Raw genomic sequence first — 16,628 nt, forward strand, 5'->3', positions numbered from 1 at the left:
ATATATATATATATATATATATCAATATATGCTGATAGAAAGTAGAACACAGTCATTCTCAGTGCAGGCAAGGGCCTGGTGAGGAGGAGCTGGCTGGTGAGATCAGCTGTGGGAGGAGCATGCCATTGAAGTAGATCACTGATCTTTAAAATTTAACTTTGATACAGTGAAGCCAGTGCTCTGTGTTTTAATGAAGGCAGTGAAATAATCCCTTGGAGGACTGTGATCAAGCACGTGTAAAATCTTCTGTTTGTGACTCTGGCTAGCCGCAGCTGGTGCAGAGAGTGAGGATTACAATGCTGCTAATATTTTAAGTAAACAAGACAGAAGCTTGATACCAGAGTCTGTGAAGAAGCATTTCCAAGTAGAAGTATGCCCGTGCTTGATTGCTGGTTGTGGAATTAAGGAAACCACAGAACCTTTTGCAAATATGGTTCACTGGCAACCTGTGCTTGCTACTGAAATACTTCCCTGAAGAATGAAACGTGGGAACTGTTTTCTGACAGGCCCACAGGCATTTAGGGCAGAAGTATGCAGCGTAAAATTCAAACAAGAACCTTAGAGAGTATCATCTTCAGAAAGATTATTTATCTTTTATTCTGGTAGGCTATGAAAAAATGCTACTAAATGGGCCAAGGATAGAGTTAAAATTGCGTTAAAATGTAGTGCCTTTCAGTGCTGTGACACGTTATCTTTGTGATTTCTAGGATTAGTGTCATTACATCCTTACTCTGAACAAAATATCTGATAGGGACTGAGAAGGTTCTTACATTATTATGGCTGAGTATTATGCCCGCTATAATGAACATGCTTCTGGTCTGTCACTCTACTTACTGGTTTATTATTTATTTTTGTATGTAAGTGACATTTGGTGTTAACCAAAGCAAGAAAACAACAAAACGTAAAATCATTGTGTGTTTTCTTACGCCATGGTGACGAGTAAGTTGCTGGAAAAAATGAAGTATTAAGATAAATGCCAGACATTGAAGTGAAAAGGATGTTTTAAAGAGCAGGAAGTGCAAAGGGTGTCATTACGGTAGTAACCACAGCAACTGCTACAGTTAAAGTTGTGAATAAATTTTGTGTGCATTTCTGTGAAAACTGAAGGAGCCTGGGGTTTTGTTGCCTTAGCCTTCGAAGATTAAAGTTATAGGCTGCTTTTTCACTAATGTAGCAGGTACTTGTTCAGTCGTAGCATAAATCGAATACCTCATTAAAAGTAAGAATTCTTCCCTTGCTGATCAACTGAGAAGTGAGGGAGAAGGAGGCAGTGGAACCAAGTATTTTATTTCAACAGTGTTCTTCACATGTGTAGGCAAGGGTCCAAGAAACGAGAGGCAGTAAAAGGATGGAAGCAGTGAGAAATCTGCTGGCTCTTCTCAAAATATATGAAAGTAGGGAGAGAAGAAAGACATGTGAGGGAGTGCTGCATAGCTGGGGAAAGAGAGGCAGTTTCACCTAGCTTTGTTGAATTCTTGAAATGTAGTTTGGTTTTACACCTAAACTTTGTATTTTGTGAGGTTTTTTAGTGATAACTCCTCGTCCAATATGCCATGTAGGCAGCTCTCTGTAGCCCAGAACACACAGGCTCGAGGGGTAAAACATGAAGACAAATAGGTTCATAGATACTATTTGATTCAACTAAAGATAATGACAGAATTGAGGTTGAGATACTTTTTTGTTTCCCTGTCATGTTAGGTGCTCTTGCAATTAGAATTCTAGTTTTGTTACTCAATGTAAAGTAAGGTGACATTATGAAAGAGGCAGGTCCTTGATTAGCAGCTCTTACAGTGTCATTCTGACCTCAGTGTCAGCAGATGGTTTGCTTTCCAGGTATTGCGGAGTAATACTGATCTTAGGACAATAATCACATGCTTTTTTAACTTGTTTTGCCAGATACACGGACTGAGGTGTGCCTTTTACCCTCTTGGAAGTGAAGCGCTATGGAGCAGTACACAGCAAATAGTAACAGTTCCACGGAGCAGATCGTTGTGCAGGCTGGACAGATTCAGCAGCAGGTATGGAAAGTGATAACGGGTGAGCTGGCATTGCCAGTGCTGAGTTACAAATCTGTTTGTACTTCTCAGAGTTTCACAGAACCAGGAAGATGCTTCATGATACTGTCTGGGTATATGTTTACCTGACTTTTGGCACCCGGTCAGTGATCTGACTTGCCTTGAAGTCAGAGTAAATATTTTTTTCTAAAATACTTATTATTAAATTACTAAAATTGCAGGTATACAGGTTACCAAATTTCAGTGTAGTAAGGAGTTTGAAAACTGGTAGTGATACGAAGAAAATAACAAATCCTCTCTGAAAACAGGAAACAATTAATCTAAACAGTTGTCCACAAGGAACAATGTAGATTCCCCCCCAAACCGAAACAGGTTTTGTTCAAGGCCATAGAGGCCTTCTCTAGGCTTAAAAGAAGTTGGCTTTGAGATCTGTTCTTTTACAGGCGGATCAAAAAGAACAGACAGTACAGGAATTGCAACAAAACATGTAGCTTTGGATGAGTTCTTCCATTCTAGAAAGAAGTTTCTAATTCGTATTATAATATGCAGATGGGGGAACTGTTGGGGTTTTTTTAAGGGCTTACAGATTTTTGCTGTTGTCTTCACCCATTCAGATACAGTAATGCATCTTCAGATGAGCTGTGTGGCTGATGAGTTTTTGTTGCATCTTATGTTAGTTCTAGTTTGAGGCAAGAGGAGTTTCTTAGTTTGTTGTGAAAATGAAATAAGCCATTGGATTATGTTTTCAGTGAGATACACTTTGCTTTGTCTTCATCCCATTTGAGTGTTTGATAGTGGGACCAGCTTCTTCCACTTAATTTAGTTGAAGTTGACTATTTCAGTAAGAATAAGATTGTATTTGAGGTTAAAAATTATATATTAAGAATTACCAAAAATACCTGCTTCCAACAGGTAACCAAAAATTTATTTGGTTTTATTGATGCTTTGTAGGTAAAAAGGAGATAAAAACATAGCTTGGCTTGTGTAATTTTTAGTACGTGCTCTTAAAGTCTGTGTTGTCTTTGACATGAAATATTTTTCTAAAATTTTTTTCAGTAGGCCTGTTGTAGTACAGCTTTTAGTAGAGAGATGTCCTTCATCTCCCAAAACACTAAGACAGTTAATGCAGATTATTTTGGGACTCTTACTAAAGAGGCTAAAGATAGAAAAGGCTTTTAGATTTAACTGCTCTTGCAACCTCTCAAGATTGTCCTTCAAGGTCAGTGGTGGAAGACATTGATGCAGGGTGACATAGATGAAGCTTAGACTGTAGTCATCTGTGCTGTTCTTCTGTACAGAAAGCATTTTATGGCCTTTGTTGTAACTAACAAGTCTGACAAAAATTTGGAATCCCCTCACAGGAAGAAATCTGGCCTGTGAAACATTGAGCAGAAAGGTAGCAGTCTAAAACAACGAAGCTGAGATTTTAAATTCTGCAAAACAATATCTCGTTTTTTTTGTAAGTGACTTCTGTTTGGGATATTGAAGCCTGCCAGTATCATATGTGGTTGTGTTGGTATTCCATTCTTAGGTTTGCTAAACGTATTCACGTTCCTTATGTTCCAAGAGCAGTGTGTATGAATTTTAAATTCACCCTCTTCCAGCAAAGTGTCGTTGTCTCTTGTCAGAGCTGTGCATTTCCATGTTTCAAGCTATTCCTGTTCCTATTCCCAGCAGCAGGGTGGTGTCACTGCTGTCCAGTTGCAGACTGAGGCCCAGGTGGCATCCGCCTCAGGCCAGCAAGTCCAGACCCTCCAGGTAGTGGTGATCTCTCTAATTGTGTTTGTGAGCACTGCATGACTCTCACCATTGCCACATATCTAATGCTGTGTTTTTTCCAGGGTTTGAAATAGGAACAGGAGAATTTGTTAGCAGCGGTATCTGTGCTTTATACTAGCTGTAGGGATTTCCATGAAGAGCGTGGGATTATAGCTTTTCATTGGATCTCAGGTGCATGCCAGAAACCCTGATGCATTCATGAATTCCTGCTGCTGTAATTCTGAAAGTAAATAGTGGTTGAAATGGGACTTAAAAGGAAAAAACACCAAGATGAGGAAGCAACAGGCAAGAGGTATAACCCAAAGATTTCCTGTAGTTCAAAGAGATTAGATGTCTGCTATCCACTGTGAGTAGTTCTGTGTCTTCACTACATGAAAGACAGAGAGGTGGTGGATGACCCATGAGCGAAACGTTTTCATCTGTGATTAAAAAGGGCACCTGGGGACAATATTGGTCTCTGTGAGACTGAGATCCGATTTCTTATTTATGTGTGAACAACACAGGGAGATCCAGCAGGAATATGTATCCTAACAGTAAATACATCACAAATTGGAAAGAAATGCAAGGTTATTTCAAACCCTGATTTGTTTCAATACAAAGTATTTTCTCTCTTGAAAACTTAATTTCATTAGCTTACATAGGAGGCTTTTTTAAAAGGGTTGATAAGCCCTGGGTGGCTGTAGCAGTTTAGCATTTTCCACTCAGTGTTTTGGTTCTGTTTGTTTTTTAATTCTTCAGAGGAGAGTTCCAAGAGGCCAGAATGGTCTTGCTGGGTGTAAAGTTGAACACAGCATTTATATTCAGAGTTAAAATATGAAAAGCTGGCTGACTGAATTGCTCGGGTCACTGCGGCCTCCTGGTCATTGTTATGTGCCTCCCCCTCTTTTTCTCTTTTTCTTTTTTCTTTTTTTTTTTTGGCTTGCTCTTAATACATTAACAAGAATCTTGGAATGCATCATTTTTCTTTCTGCTTATTGGATATTGTACTGCTGACTGTGCTTCTCTGGCTGACACGAGCATGCTTATCTCTCTCTCTGTTGTAATTCAAAACAAGTCCTACCAATTTTTGTTAGGGACTTGTATGCAGTAGTTACAAGGTTGAGGAACAGAACAGTGTCGCAAGGGTATTAGGTGACCTGTAAAGTCACAATATTCTATGTAGGGCATTGATCACTGTGGTTGTTTCCATGGATGTGTTAGCATATAATTCACTAAGGTATTTGAACTATGCAAAGCAAAGCTTTTTTTAGGTAGTTCAGTATGTGCTGAAAATCCTTACTGAAGTTTAGCCTGGTATGGTGGTTGGAGAGTGAGCATTTGCTATTGCATATTCTTGACATTTCCAAGTAGAAAACCAAAGAACTTGGTGTGGGTTTTTTTTAATCATGTTGTGTTGCTCTGGTTTCTAAACAACTCAGAGCATGGTAAAGAGGGATTACCTAGTTCATAAGACTCGTTTCACATTCAAACTGTGGAGGTGTGCTATTTTCAGAGACACATTTAGGGATGCTTGGGTAGGTAGCGGTTGAGGATGTTTAAACATAGGGGTTTTCCCCTTGCTTTTCTTCCCATTGGCCTTTTTCCTAGTAACCAGAGACATACCTGGTCTCTGTATGTCTCTGACAGACAGTCCAGAGACTCTTACACCCAATTTATAAATCTGCTGTAACCTTAGCAGCATCCACTTCTTGGCCCAATAGATTTTCCTTCACTCTTCCTTACTGAACTGCATTTGTGAAATTTATAATTTCACTTAACCATGAAAAGGTTCTCAAAGAACATCACATGCTGTGTATCAGTTAGGAAGTGTAAACATGTAGTTGGAGAGAGTTGAAGCTACCTCAGAAACTCTGTCAGAGTAGCTTCTTTAGAGCTTTCTTGTTAGGAACCCCAGTTAAAGATTAATAATAGTTATGTGGATAATGAATTTTCTTTTATTACACTTTGCTCTTGGCCTGTGCATGAAGGAAGTTATGTGTCTGGAAAATTTAGCCATGCTTTTCATGCTTTATTGCAAGTAGACTTGGAAGTTTTGCTTAGACTGCAACAGAAAAGGATAATTTATTAAATCCAATAGCACATCATGGAAAAAGTTTTAGAATCTAAAGATAATTGATGCTGACTGTGAACCCAGGTTAGTGACTGTTGCTCAGTTTCCCCGGTCACCGCATTAAAATGGGTAAGCGTTTAGCCTCATGTGGTAGCCACTTCAGTTTCTAGCTTTGTGTCACCAGACTTTTTCATTGTTCTGTTTGTTTTTTCTCCTCTTTCCTAGGTCCAGGGTCAACCACTGATGGTACAAGTGAGCGGAGGTCAGCTGATCACATCAACTGGCCAGCCGATCATGGTGCAGGCTGTGCCCGGGGGTCAGGGCCAGACAATCATGCAGGTCCCAGTTTCTGGAACACAGGGACTACAGCAGGTGAGAACCCTAATTTTATTTAAGATAAAATGCAGAGAATAAACTGTGATGTTCTCACCTTGTCAGATAGTACGTTTGCCTCAGCACTCTTAAAATAAACGGGGCAAAGATGGGTGTTCTCCAGCTATGGATCTGGCAGTGAGCTGCGGGTTAAGAATGCAATGAAAGTTCTTTGTGTATATGATTTTTGTATTTTATGGGAATGTGCAAACCTTTTAAATGAAGTCCATTAAAATACAGCTAGAGTTGGTTTGTGTTTTTTTTAGTTGAGTTTGGATTTTTTAAATTCTTATTTTAACTGGCCCTTGCAGTATAGTTGGTGATCTGGTGCCTACTCAAATTTATGGCTCAGAAAGAGGATTTTTTTTTTTTTTTTTAATATTTAAGAAAGCTTCTTGAAAATAACTTGTGCTGAGTTCATTTAATGTAAGAAGGTGAAATTTAAACGTTTCAATTGCACCAAAGTTAATACTGTAGAAGGAAGAGAAGATGGATTTTATTAGAAGCAATTTTTGAAATATTTGTCTAAAAGACAGTTTTTAAATTTGAACAGGTGCTCAAAGTGTGTCCCTCAAAAGCAAAAGGAAGAGCTGTAACAGTGGCATAATGAAAGTGCTGTAGTGATTTGAGAATGGGATTTAGGAATCAAGTTCAACACAGTCCAGGAAGGCACATGAGATCTTTCTGTTGCAAGAGGTTTATTTAGTGTTTATTAAAAATTTCTTTTGTTGAAAGATGTTATATTTTGTGTTAGGTTCTTTACAGTCTGGTGGTTGGAGGAAAAATCCTTAACTGGGTTTTTAAGCACAAGCTTTGAACCATAATCTAGTTCCTCTTTTTCAATCTAAGAAATGTTCCACGTTGGTGGAAAAACTTCTGCAAAGCTGAAGACTTTTATATGTATATATATATATATATATATATATCCAGGAGTACTTCTATATGCTGGATTATTAACACTCTACAGATATCTTAAATCTTAGCTCTCTTACTTTTTTTCTTTCACCTGAGTATTATTATTCCTAGGTTCCATGTGAATGATTTATTTCTTTTGACCGTTTTATTGTGTAAGCAGTGGAGAACTGCTAGGGCATAATGACACTAGCATGTTATGTTTCCTCTATTCTGTATGGTTGTGACTGCTGTGTCACAGGGAGGAATAAATTAAAAGTCTTCATTTTAAAATGAAAAAGAGAAGAATCAGTGCTTTCTTTCTTTGCAACAGTAAATCATCCTCAGAGATGATTTGGTAATGCTGAGGCCAAGGAGGGAGAAATAAGAGGTATAGTTAATGTTCCTTTCTGACTCTTTCTTCCACAGATTCAGTTGGTCCAGCCAGGTCAGATTCAGATTCAAGGTGGGCAGGCTGTGCAGGTACAGGGGCAGCAGGGCCAGACCCAGCAGATCATTATACAGCAGCCACAGACTGCAGTTACTGCTGGCCAGACACAGGTAACTGCACCAGCATGAAAGGGTTTTTTTGAGAGAAATAGGAAGAGAAACTTGACAAATGACTTAAGGTGTGGTTAAGTAAAAAAGCGAAAAGAAAAAAAAAAAAAGAGGAATTTTAAATACTGAGGAGAACTTCAGAATAAATTTCATATTTTTGTAGTGTTTTCATGCATAACTCTCGGGCAGAATAAATAGATTGCATGTTTTTATTCATTGTGTTTCTGTATTTTATCGGTTCATGGTGGTTTTTGTCTATTTGTTGAAATTTCAAAACGTGACGTATTGCTAGTTTCATACATGCGCCATTTTGTGAAGTAGCCTAGTCATACCTGGGTTTTCTGCAGATTCTTTTGTTTAGGACCAAAATTAAATTTCCGAGCAGGATAGTTCTTCTTTTAACATATTTACAGTGAGACAGGAAAGCTCAAACTTATTTCTTTCAATATTAAGTACTACACCGTTAGAAAAAGTCTTGGTGCTTTAGGTATGTTATCTACAGTTCAATTGTTTTGTGTTCCATCCTATTTCTTGATGCTGGTAATAAAGCAAAAGAAATAGATGCCTGAGACACCTTAAGCACCATGTGTTAATTCAGGAATTGTAAAATTTGAAAAATAAGCCATTTGTAAAGTTACTGTGTTCTTGTTTTGTTTAGACCCAGCAACAAATAGCAGTTCAAGGACAACAGGTAGCACAAGCGGCTGAAGGCCAGACCATAGTCTATCAGCCAGTTAATGCTGATGGAACCATTCTCCAACAAGGTATGAGCTCTGGTGTGAAAAAGTCAGGACTGCTCGGTATCTCTTTGATAGGTTTTTATTGCCCTTTAATTATTGTCGAAGAAAACCGATTTGTAATGCTACTAGTGCCATGAGTGCTGTGATAGGAGTTGTTGGCATAGTGAATGGAAGATGAGAAGTTTTATGTTATACAGGAATTCAGTCTGCAGTTCTTTCCCCCAAAAAATAAAAATTGGTGCTTTCCTTTGGCAAGAGCTATTAGAATAGAAATGCTTCAGTTTGCTTTTATGCCTTAGAGTACATGATCTCTTATCTGACACTGAGATTACTGTGCAGATACAAATGCAGAAAATAAAGTATGAGAGCCAGGTAATGGAATTTAGTTGACTTGCAATGCTTTTCTGAATCTTTTTGTATGTTATGGAAGGATGAATGAGTAAAAACCAGAAGTGGGACTAATGGTGTTCCCTTCTTTTTGTGTGCGTGTTTTTGGTTTGTTTTTTTTTTCCTCTGTGTGTGTGTTTTATTTTCTTAAAGTTACAGTCCCTGTTACAGGCATGATCACCATTCCAGCAGCCAGTTTGGCTGGAGCTCAAATTGTCCAAACGGGAGCCAACACCAATACAACCAGTAGTGGACAAGGGACTGTCACAGTGACACTGCCAGTTGCTGGAAATGTTGTCAATTCAGGTGGAATGGTTATGGTATGTATTTAACTTCCCACTGATGTTTTTAAAGGTTGAGGTTTAAGATGTGTGTACACAAAATGTTGTCTGAGATTCATGTCATGTTAATAAGGTCAGTCTTCTCAGTAGCTACCACTAGTTCAAAGTTTAGACAATACAACTTTTCAGTTTTAATGGATTGTGTCCTGTTATGATCTATGTATTCTTTACTTTCTTTTTCCCACATCAGGTTATTGGCTTCAGAAATCTAGAAACTGAAATTCAAAATAAGCTGTTAACTGATAGGCAGAGGTGTGAAAAGACTGAATCAACTATTGCTTTTCCTGGGGATCCCTTAGTATTTGTTTATTTGGTTTATAAGAGAGCTTTTTCTGCTAATTCTTACTTTGTAGTGTGAGGCCGTTTAACTTGAATTTTATTGTTTGTCCCCACTAGATGTCAGCAGCTCTACAAGTAACACTTGCTTAAGAAATGCTCTGAAATTATCATATAAATTAAATAAGTGATTCTTGTTGCTTCCCTTTCTTTTTTTGGTTATATTCTGTATGCTTAATTGTACAAGAAGCAGTAATGTGGTCATAAAATCGTATATTGTATTGAAATTTGACCATTATCAGAAAAAAAAAATCAAGTACAACTGATAAGTAGTTGATTTCTTTAAATTTGTTCTGCAGTTTGAGAACAACTTTATTACTCCTTTTTAATTTAAGTAGGTGCGTTAGCTGAGCAAAACCAAACACTTTCCTTTTTAACTTTTTTTTTTTTTTTTACATTTTTGCATTCACAAAGTGTTCTGAGGTACAAGTACTAAAAACATATTCTCTGTGCAGATGGTACCTGGAGCTGGATCAGTACCAGCTATCCAGAGAATACCTTTGCCTGGAGCAGAAATGCTGGAAGAAGAGCCCCTCTATGTGAATGCCAAGCAGTATCACCGGATCCTTAAGAGGAGGCAGGCACGGGCAAAGCTTGAAGCAGAGGGAAAAATTCCCAAAGAAAGAAGGGTGAGAATATAATTCAGATCTAATACAGGGTTGCTCTAGGAGAAAGGCCCAGAAAACCACCTGTGCTGGAAAATGAGGACTAGAGTCTTAGTGTTGTTCAATTTTTCTTTTTTTTGTTCATAAGCTACATCAGTAATTTTAAGTCCCTTGGTGGTAGTTCTGATTTCTTTGCATGGTTTTCATTACAAATGAGTGTTTACTGCAAATACTTCAGGAAAGGGGGAAGGATAAGGACTGGATAGGCTTTTCTAGTCAGGAATTTCCCCCACTGAAAGTACTGAACTAGAAATAGTAGGTTGGGGTCTCATTGCATCCTTCATATTGTTGCAGAAATACTTGCATGAGTCTCGGCATCGTCATGCCATGGCCAGGAAGCGGGGAGAGGGTGGACGTTTCTTCTCACCAAAGGAAAAAGACAGCCCTCATATGCAGGTAAGGAGAATTTTGTCTCTTCTTTGGACAACTGTCGCTTTCAGTTCTGCAGAATACACTTTAGAGGTGTCTTTGTACTGTTGTGTTTGTTCTTTCTTGGGCTAGGCTGCTGACCTTTGTCCCTCTCTGCCCTTGAATTTGTTTTGGGCACTGTAAAGAAACCTTCTGTCTCACTTCTTGTAGACAGCAAGTGTCTTTGCCTTGAGTAATTAAATTATAGTAATATTGATAGAAATGTATTCACTTTGTTTTACATACAGGGAATGCTTGTATTTGTTTGTTCTAAGAACTACAGTCTTTGCAGCCTTTATGGTTGCATACCAGAAGTATTTTTATTTTTAGGATGTGAATTAAAGGTAGAGACACCTTATATCTGATGGAAAATTTTAAAAGGTGAATATCTGATCCTTAGCTGCATATTGATTTACAGAAAAAGTGCAGGACAGGTTTTTAAAGGAAAGGGACACAATAGAGTAGAATTAGCAAATTCTGTTGTTGATCGGTGCTTTAAAGCAGTCCTGTGGCTTTAGCAAAAAAATATTTCTTACTCTGCAGTAGAATCCTTCACAAATACTAGAGTAGTAGTAGGTCTTCCCTATTACCAGAAACACGTTACTGGGAAGTATTAAGATTTGTACCTCCCAGTCTCTTACACTGAGTGTAAAACCCAGGAAAAATATGACATGTTTAGAGATCAAGGGATGGGTCAGGAGTGTTTCCTCTTGATAGTTGTGCATGATTCTCTCTGCTGTTATGGAAAAATGTTGAAGTTACAACATGGTGTGTATTTTGTATCTGTAGGATCCAACTCAGGCCAATGAAGAAGCAATGACACAGATGATCAGAGTCTCCTAACCACTGCTTAAAGAAAAAAAAAAAACCAAAACTGAATAAAATTGCCATCCCTTCTGTAAGTCTGTCCTACCTTTCCAGTGTATCACGTGAGTCTTTCAATGGGACAATCACCATATCGCAGCCTACCCTTTTTTACAGAACAAGCACCACGTTTTCAGTATGTGGGCGAGATTTTAACTGCAGTTGACTCAACAAATAGACACTTAATGACTTTCTTGGTATACTCTTCTGATCCAGCACAGGGATTTCAGAGTTTTTTTTTTTTTTTTTTTTTTTTTTTTCTCCCTTCTTTTAAACATCTCTTGCATTAAGATTGGCCGTGGGTGAGAGTGTGCCACTGACTTGGTGATCAGCAATAACTGGTGTGCTGAAGCAGGGCTGGCAAAGACCTCTTGGAGTTACGGCCCTTCTGTACAGAGACATAATCCAGTTTATAGCAACCAGCACTGATGTGGCTACACCACAGTACTTTGTTTTCCCAGCAGAGACTTGTTATTTACATCCACTCCTTACACCTTTGGACTTCATTGTCAATGAACTGTTCTCTGTTGCATCTGCACTTCTGAAACTGGCAGAAACTGAAGGGGGTTTCTTTAATGTGCCACCTTGTAAAATATTTAAACACCAAGCTCTTCTCTGGGAAAAGTTCAGCCATCCAGTCACAATGATAGAAATATTTCAAGATTATTACAGGACTTGATATATTGTGTATCCGTTCCAAGAAGTAAGATGGGAGAGGGTGATGTGGGGATAAGGATTTAATTAGTAAAAGCAATCTCTTGAGTGGTTTTTTTTGGTATGTTTTATTACCAGTAGTTGTTGCCTTGGAAGAAAAGTGGATGCTAGTATAAAAAGGACTAAAACATTTCAGTGAGTCCCTTCCAAAGGATACTTTTTTTTTTTAACATCTTACTTCTTGACCTGCCAGTCCCGTGCATGGTTCCTGCAAAAGACACAAAAATCTGCAGTCTCAGAGTGATAGCACTTAACTGGCTTTGTGACAGTGTTTCCTGATGTCTGTTCTAAATCAGTTCTACAGTTCTCTCATTCTACACAGTGAGGGATTTTTTTTTTCATGACAGCAAAAGGATAGGGCAACTCAACTCAGCTCATCCTGATGTAACTGAAGGCAGATATTGATGAACCTTTCAGGCTTTTTATAGACTATCCTCTTTAAATAAAAAAGTGGCACTTAATGAAAGAGGAGTACTTACGTTTTTTCAAAAGGATTTTTTCATGACCTACGGCTGGCTTCTGGCTGTGTATCTTGACAAAATACATCTTTATCTCTAATTCTGTAGCTCATTACAGATTTTAAGCTTGTTCCATTCTTACTGATTTGAAATTTGCGATGGAAGCTGTAGTTCATAAGCATTTGAAGAGGTATTATTTGCATCTTCCCATGCCTGGTCTCGTCCCATCTCAGATGAGTTTTACAGATGCTCTGTGTATCACCTGTGTGCTGTAGTCTAACTGCATCACAGCAGTTAAGCATGGGATTGGAAATATTGCCAGGCATTGTCACTGAGGGAAGTGATTATGAACCTGAGTAGGTAAAGTTGCAGAGGGTGAGGTGTTCTTGAGGAAAGCAGCCAAGGATGGGCGAGACTGGTTTAAATTCAGTGAACTCTGTTTTCAAGTGACAAAAATAAGTGAATACAACTTGAAAAATACAACCCATATTATTTCCCCCCTATGTTTTTCCCATTTACTGAAAGTTTATGACTAATGAAAAATGGAGGACAAATTAGCAAGTTGTAGAGGACTGGGAGGAAACAAAAAGACAGAGCCTTGAAAATTCTATTTACTTTGGATAAAAGAGACAAATACTAGACCTAAGAGTGTGAGAAGATGGGAAGGAGTGCAAGAGGAAGGAGCAGAACTGTGGAGAAATGTTAGATTCTGCATTGCCAGCAGGCAGCCTTGGAGGAAGAGTATACCTGTCTAGGTAGTAAGGATGACAGTGTTTAGGTCATGTGTGGAGGTACATAGCCAGTGAAAGAGCAAAGAAGAAATACAGATTTTCTATTTGTAGTTAGGCAGCTGGATTTTCTGAATCACTTTATTTTTCTGAATTTTTAGTTCCATGTTCTTACCCTTACCACAGCTGATAGGGTGAACTGAAGCTGAGAAAGAAACTGTTCAACACAGTGAGACCTGCAGCTGTGGGAGGAGGTGGCCTAGTTCTTGATGCAAATAAATCTTTTGAATTTGTCTTAAATTCTGTTTGTGATCTAATGCTCTACTCAATCTTACATTGGGATTTTTTTCTAATTATTTAAAAGGCATTTGTTTACCTCCATTGCATTCATGGCATCTTTGGTGCCTTTGGTTGCTTCTGCCTTAAAATACTTGGCCAATTAGAGCATGGTGGTTTGTTTCTTCAGTTGGCAACTATGAAATCCTCACCTAGCATTTCTTAAGAGGTCACCCATTTCAGGAAATACGTAGCTCTCTTTTAGTGAAGGAGTAACAAAAAACTTGCTTCAGTTGAATTTGCAGCATTATTGTAAATATTTTTTTGGAGCATCAGTACATTTTTGTCAGTGGAGTATTCATGTGCTGGAGAAATACTCTGTGCTGGAGTAAGACAGCCTCTCCATAAGATTTCCACTCTTCAACTGACAGCTAGTCTGTCCTGGACAACCCCTTCTGAGAGTTGGGAGTTAGGGGGAAGCAAGATTCTTGCTCTGACATAGATTTTTTTTTTTTTTTTTAATGAGTAATTCTTTTCTTAAAGAACTTGTAAACTTCTTCAAAACAGCTAGAACTTTTTCCCAATAAGCCCTTCATATATAGTTTCTCTGATCCGTTGTTGTAGAATGTGTATTAAGACCTATGGATTTGTGTTATATAGGAAGTCTTACTGTTAATATTTTAGTGATGTGAAAGCCTGAGTGCTACTGTCATATTTTTCATTTGCTTTGGGTTATGTGTATCACTTCTAAAAATAGTGTTTGCTTGGTGAGATTGGAGCTATCAGTCAACACCATGTTACTAAAAAAAGTCTATTTTCTTTTCCTGGGTAAATTTGTTAAATTGGAGACGTCATCAAGTTCAAACTTCTCTAGTAACTATATGAGAATTCTTTGTGGATTGGCTACACTTGAGCAAAAACTCCACTTCAGGAGTGTGTAAAAGAGTGGATGAGGATAAAAGAAGAGGCTCGGAGAGAAATGTCGATTGACCTGGAGAGCACTGGAGTGGCGAACCGATCAAAAACCAGTTTTATATGAGTGTAAAGAATGGGATGGGGGGGAGAGAAAAATCTTTTCTTTGTGAATGGGTGTGGGAGGGTCCCGAGATTAACGGTAAGGCAAAGTTTGTATATAGTTAAAAGTTTATAATTTTTTTTATATGATGCATTTTTTCAAGTGTATTTTGGTCTTTAATAGATGCAATTGTAAGTACTGTGTACACTATCCAGCTAATAAAAATTTATAAACCAAGAACGAACTTTGGCTCTGTTTTTTTCAGACCTCTTCTGCTCGCGTCAGGGAAGTGTTGGCGGTGACACGGAGCCATGAGGGCGGGCTGTGGTTTTGGCACCACTCAGAAACTCCGAGGTGGCTGGTGAGCTTTCCCACCTGCCCTGAGGGCAGCTCGGCCTCCACCCTGGGGCTGGCTGGGTGCGCCTGCTGCTCCTCCGCACGGTGGGGACGGGCCCGGCCATCGCGGTGTTCATTGTCCCCTCCATCCCCCTGCTGCCATCTTGCTGCCTGAGGGGGACCCTTCCGCCCGCCCCCGGGGCTGGGCTGCTGGTGAGTGCTGGGTGCCGATTGGCTGAGGGGAGCTGGGCTGTCCCACCCCGGCTGCTCATTGGATGGGTGTTGCTCTGGGCCACCTCTGATTGGCTGGTGAAGGGGGCTTCCATCTTCCTCCCAGGCTGAGGTCGTGCCTCAAGATGGCGGCTGTAGGTGGTTTGTGTGCAGGAGCTGGGCTCTCTGGGGAGGAAGGATGGAAGAAGGCCCTCAGCTCTGACACCCACTTGGGAAATGGCCTCACAGGGCTGGAGGCGGGAAGGAAATTTGCTTGGAGCTGGCCAGTGTTGCTTTTGCGTGTCCTGGGGAAAATGTTCGGTGAGTCTGGGCTGGGAGAAAAAAGGATGTGCTAAAAAAAAAAAAAAAAAAAAAAAGTTCTAATAATGAAGAGAAGTACACCCAGTAGTCACATCATGTCCCATCCCTAACTAGACAGCTCCTGGCTGTCTCTCGGCGCAGCTGGCTCAGTGTGCCTTGGTGACGTTCCAGTCTCTGCGAGCTTGCTGTAGGATTCATTGCACTGAATAATTATCCCTGAAAGGCCACGCAGAAGCCAGTGGCTGTGCAGAAGCTGCCCTGGCGCACAGGGAGTGTCCTGTGGGTGCAGTGCTGGAATCTGTACAGGGCTGCGTAAGTGTAGGAGACCCAACTTCATGGTACCCAAATGCTCTCCTTTCTAAGACTCGTGCCTTTATGTTCTTGATTACCTTCCAGGAAGGTGATTTCTTGTCCCCAAATTCCCAAGTATCATGTCGTTATCTTTTTTGGCCAACTGTGACAGAATGGACACCCTTAGAAAGAGCTTATTTCTGTGGTTTGACACAAAATGAAGCTTTCCTCTTAAGAGGATTCGTGAGACTTTGAAAGGTTTAAGAGAGAGTCAGTTGCCGTGTCTGCCTGCTAATCCCTCTCAGGCATACTGTCTCTTCCACGAGTGCTCAGGATCTCTCAGCAGTATCGTAACTTAAACATTCACTACAATAATGTAAATACTTTTATCAAGGCTGAGGTTCCGCACTGTTAGGTGATCTTTGTGTGTTTCCAAGTAGTTGTGTGTTACAGTATTGTTGAAAGAGTTGTGTATATTTACAGTTTGCAAAGCTCTTTGGGTTAAAGGCAGCCAGATAAAAAAATCAAAGCATTATGTTCTGCCTGTTTTTTCTTCCTGTGTTCTTAGGATAGGCGCTTTTAGAAGCAATGTGCTGAACTTCACAGATGTTTGTAGCAATACGTTATGTTCTGGGAAGAACAATAGTCACTACTGCAGTGCAGGGGGACTCACTGGTGCAAAAGCAGCTCTCAGCTAGCAGAGGTTGAAACCACACGTGAATGTCACTAGATGGCAACAAACAGAACAAAAAAGGCAAGTTTTACCCCAAACACTGCTCCGTTTCTTTCTCCTGCAGTGAATGCCTTAACGGGGCTTTCCAAGTGAACCAAGTGCAGGTGACATCTTTCCACTAGCTGTAAACCACCTTGGAA

At 39.6% G+C, this 16,628-nt stretch overlaps 1 protein-coding gene across 9 annotated transcripts; it reads left to right on the forward strand.

The window, feature by feature from the left end:
• The first annotated feature begins 17 nt into the window (after window positions 1–17).
• On the forward strand, window positions 18–14,832 carry NFYA (nuclear transcription factor Y subunit alpha). 9 transcript variants are annotated; one of them, XM_026864442.1, is made up of 9 exons: window positions 18–2,018; window positions 3,690–3,776; window positions 6,070–6,216; window positions 7,537–7,668; window positions 8,324–8,429; window positions 8,946–9,112; window positions 9,925–10,098; window positions 10,429–10,530; window positions 11,332–14,832. In XM_026864442.1, the coding sequence occupies exons 1-9, from the start codon at window positions 1,944–1,946 to the stop codon at window positions 11,383–11,385; spliced, it is 1,044 nt and encodes a 347-aa protein (XP_026720243.1). In that variant the 5' UTR covers window positions 18–1,943; the 3' UTR covers window positions 11,386–14,832. The 9 variants fall into 9 exon arrangements, with proteins under 9 accessions (XP_026720243.1, XP_026720245.1, XP_026720244.1 ...); XM_026864444.1 differs by having other exon boundaries at window positions 3,690–3,773; XM_026864443.1 differs by having other exon boundaries at window positions 3,693–3,776.
• Window positions 14,833–16,628: the final 1,796 nt, after the last annotated feature.

This window comes from Athene cunicularia (genome assembly GCF_003259725.1).
Source record: "Athene cunicularia isolate RWA chromosome 26 unlocalized genomic scaffold, athCun1 chr26_part2, whole genome shotgun sequence".
Taxonomy (NCBI): Eukaryota; Metazoa; Chordata; class Aves; order Strigiformes; family Strigidae; genus Athene; species Athene cunicularia.

Bases quoted from the DNA above. Each gene is read 5' to 3' on its own strand.
- NFYA (XM_026864442.1), top strand. From the start codon at position 1,944: ATGGAGCAGTACACAGCAAATAGTAACAGTTCCACGGAGCAGATCGTT. The intron at 7,669-8,323 runs GTAACTGCACCA...TGTTTTGTTTAG, and splicing joins TTACTGCTGGCCAGACACAG to ACCCAGCAACAAATAGCAGT. The intron at 10,099-10,428 runs GTGAGAATATAA...ATATTGTTGCAG, and splicing joins AAATTCCCAAAGAAAGAAGG to AAATACTTGCATGAGTCTCG.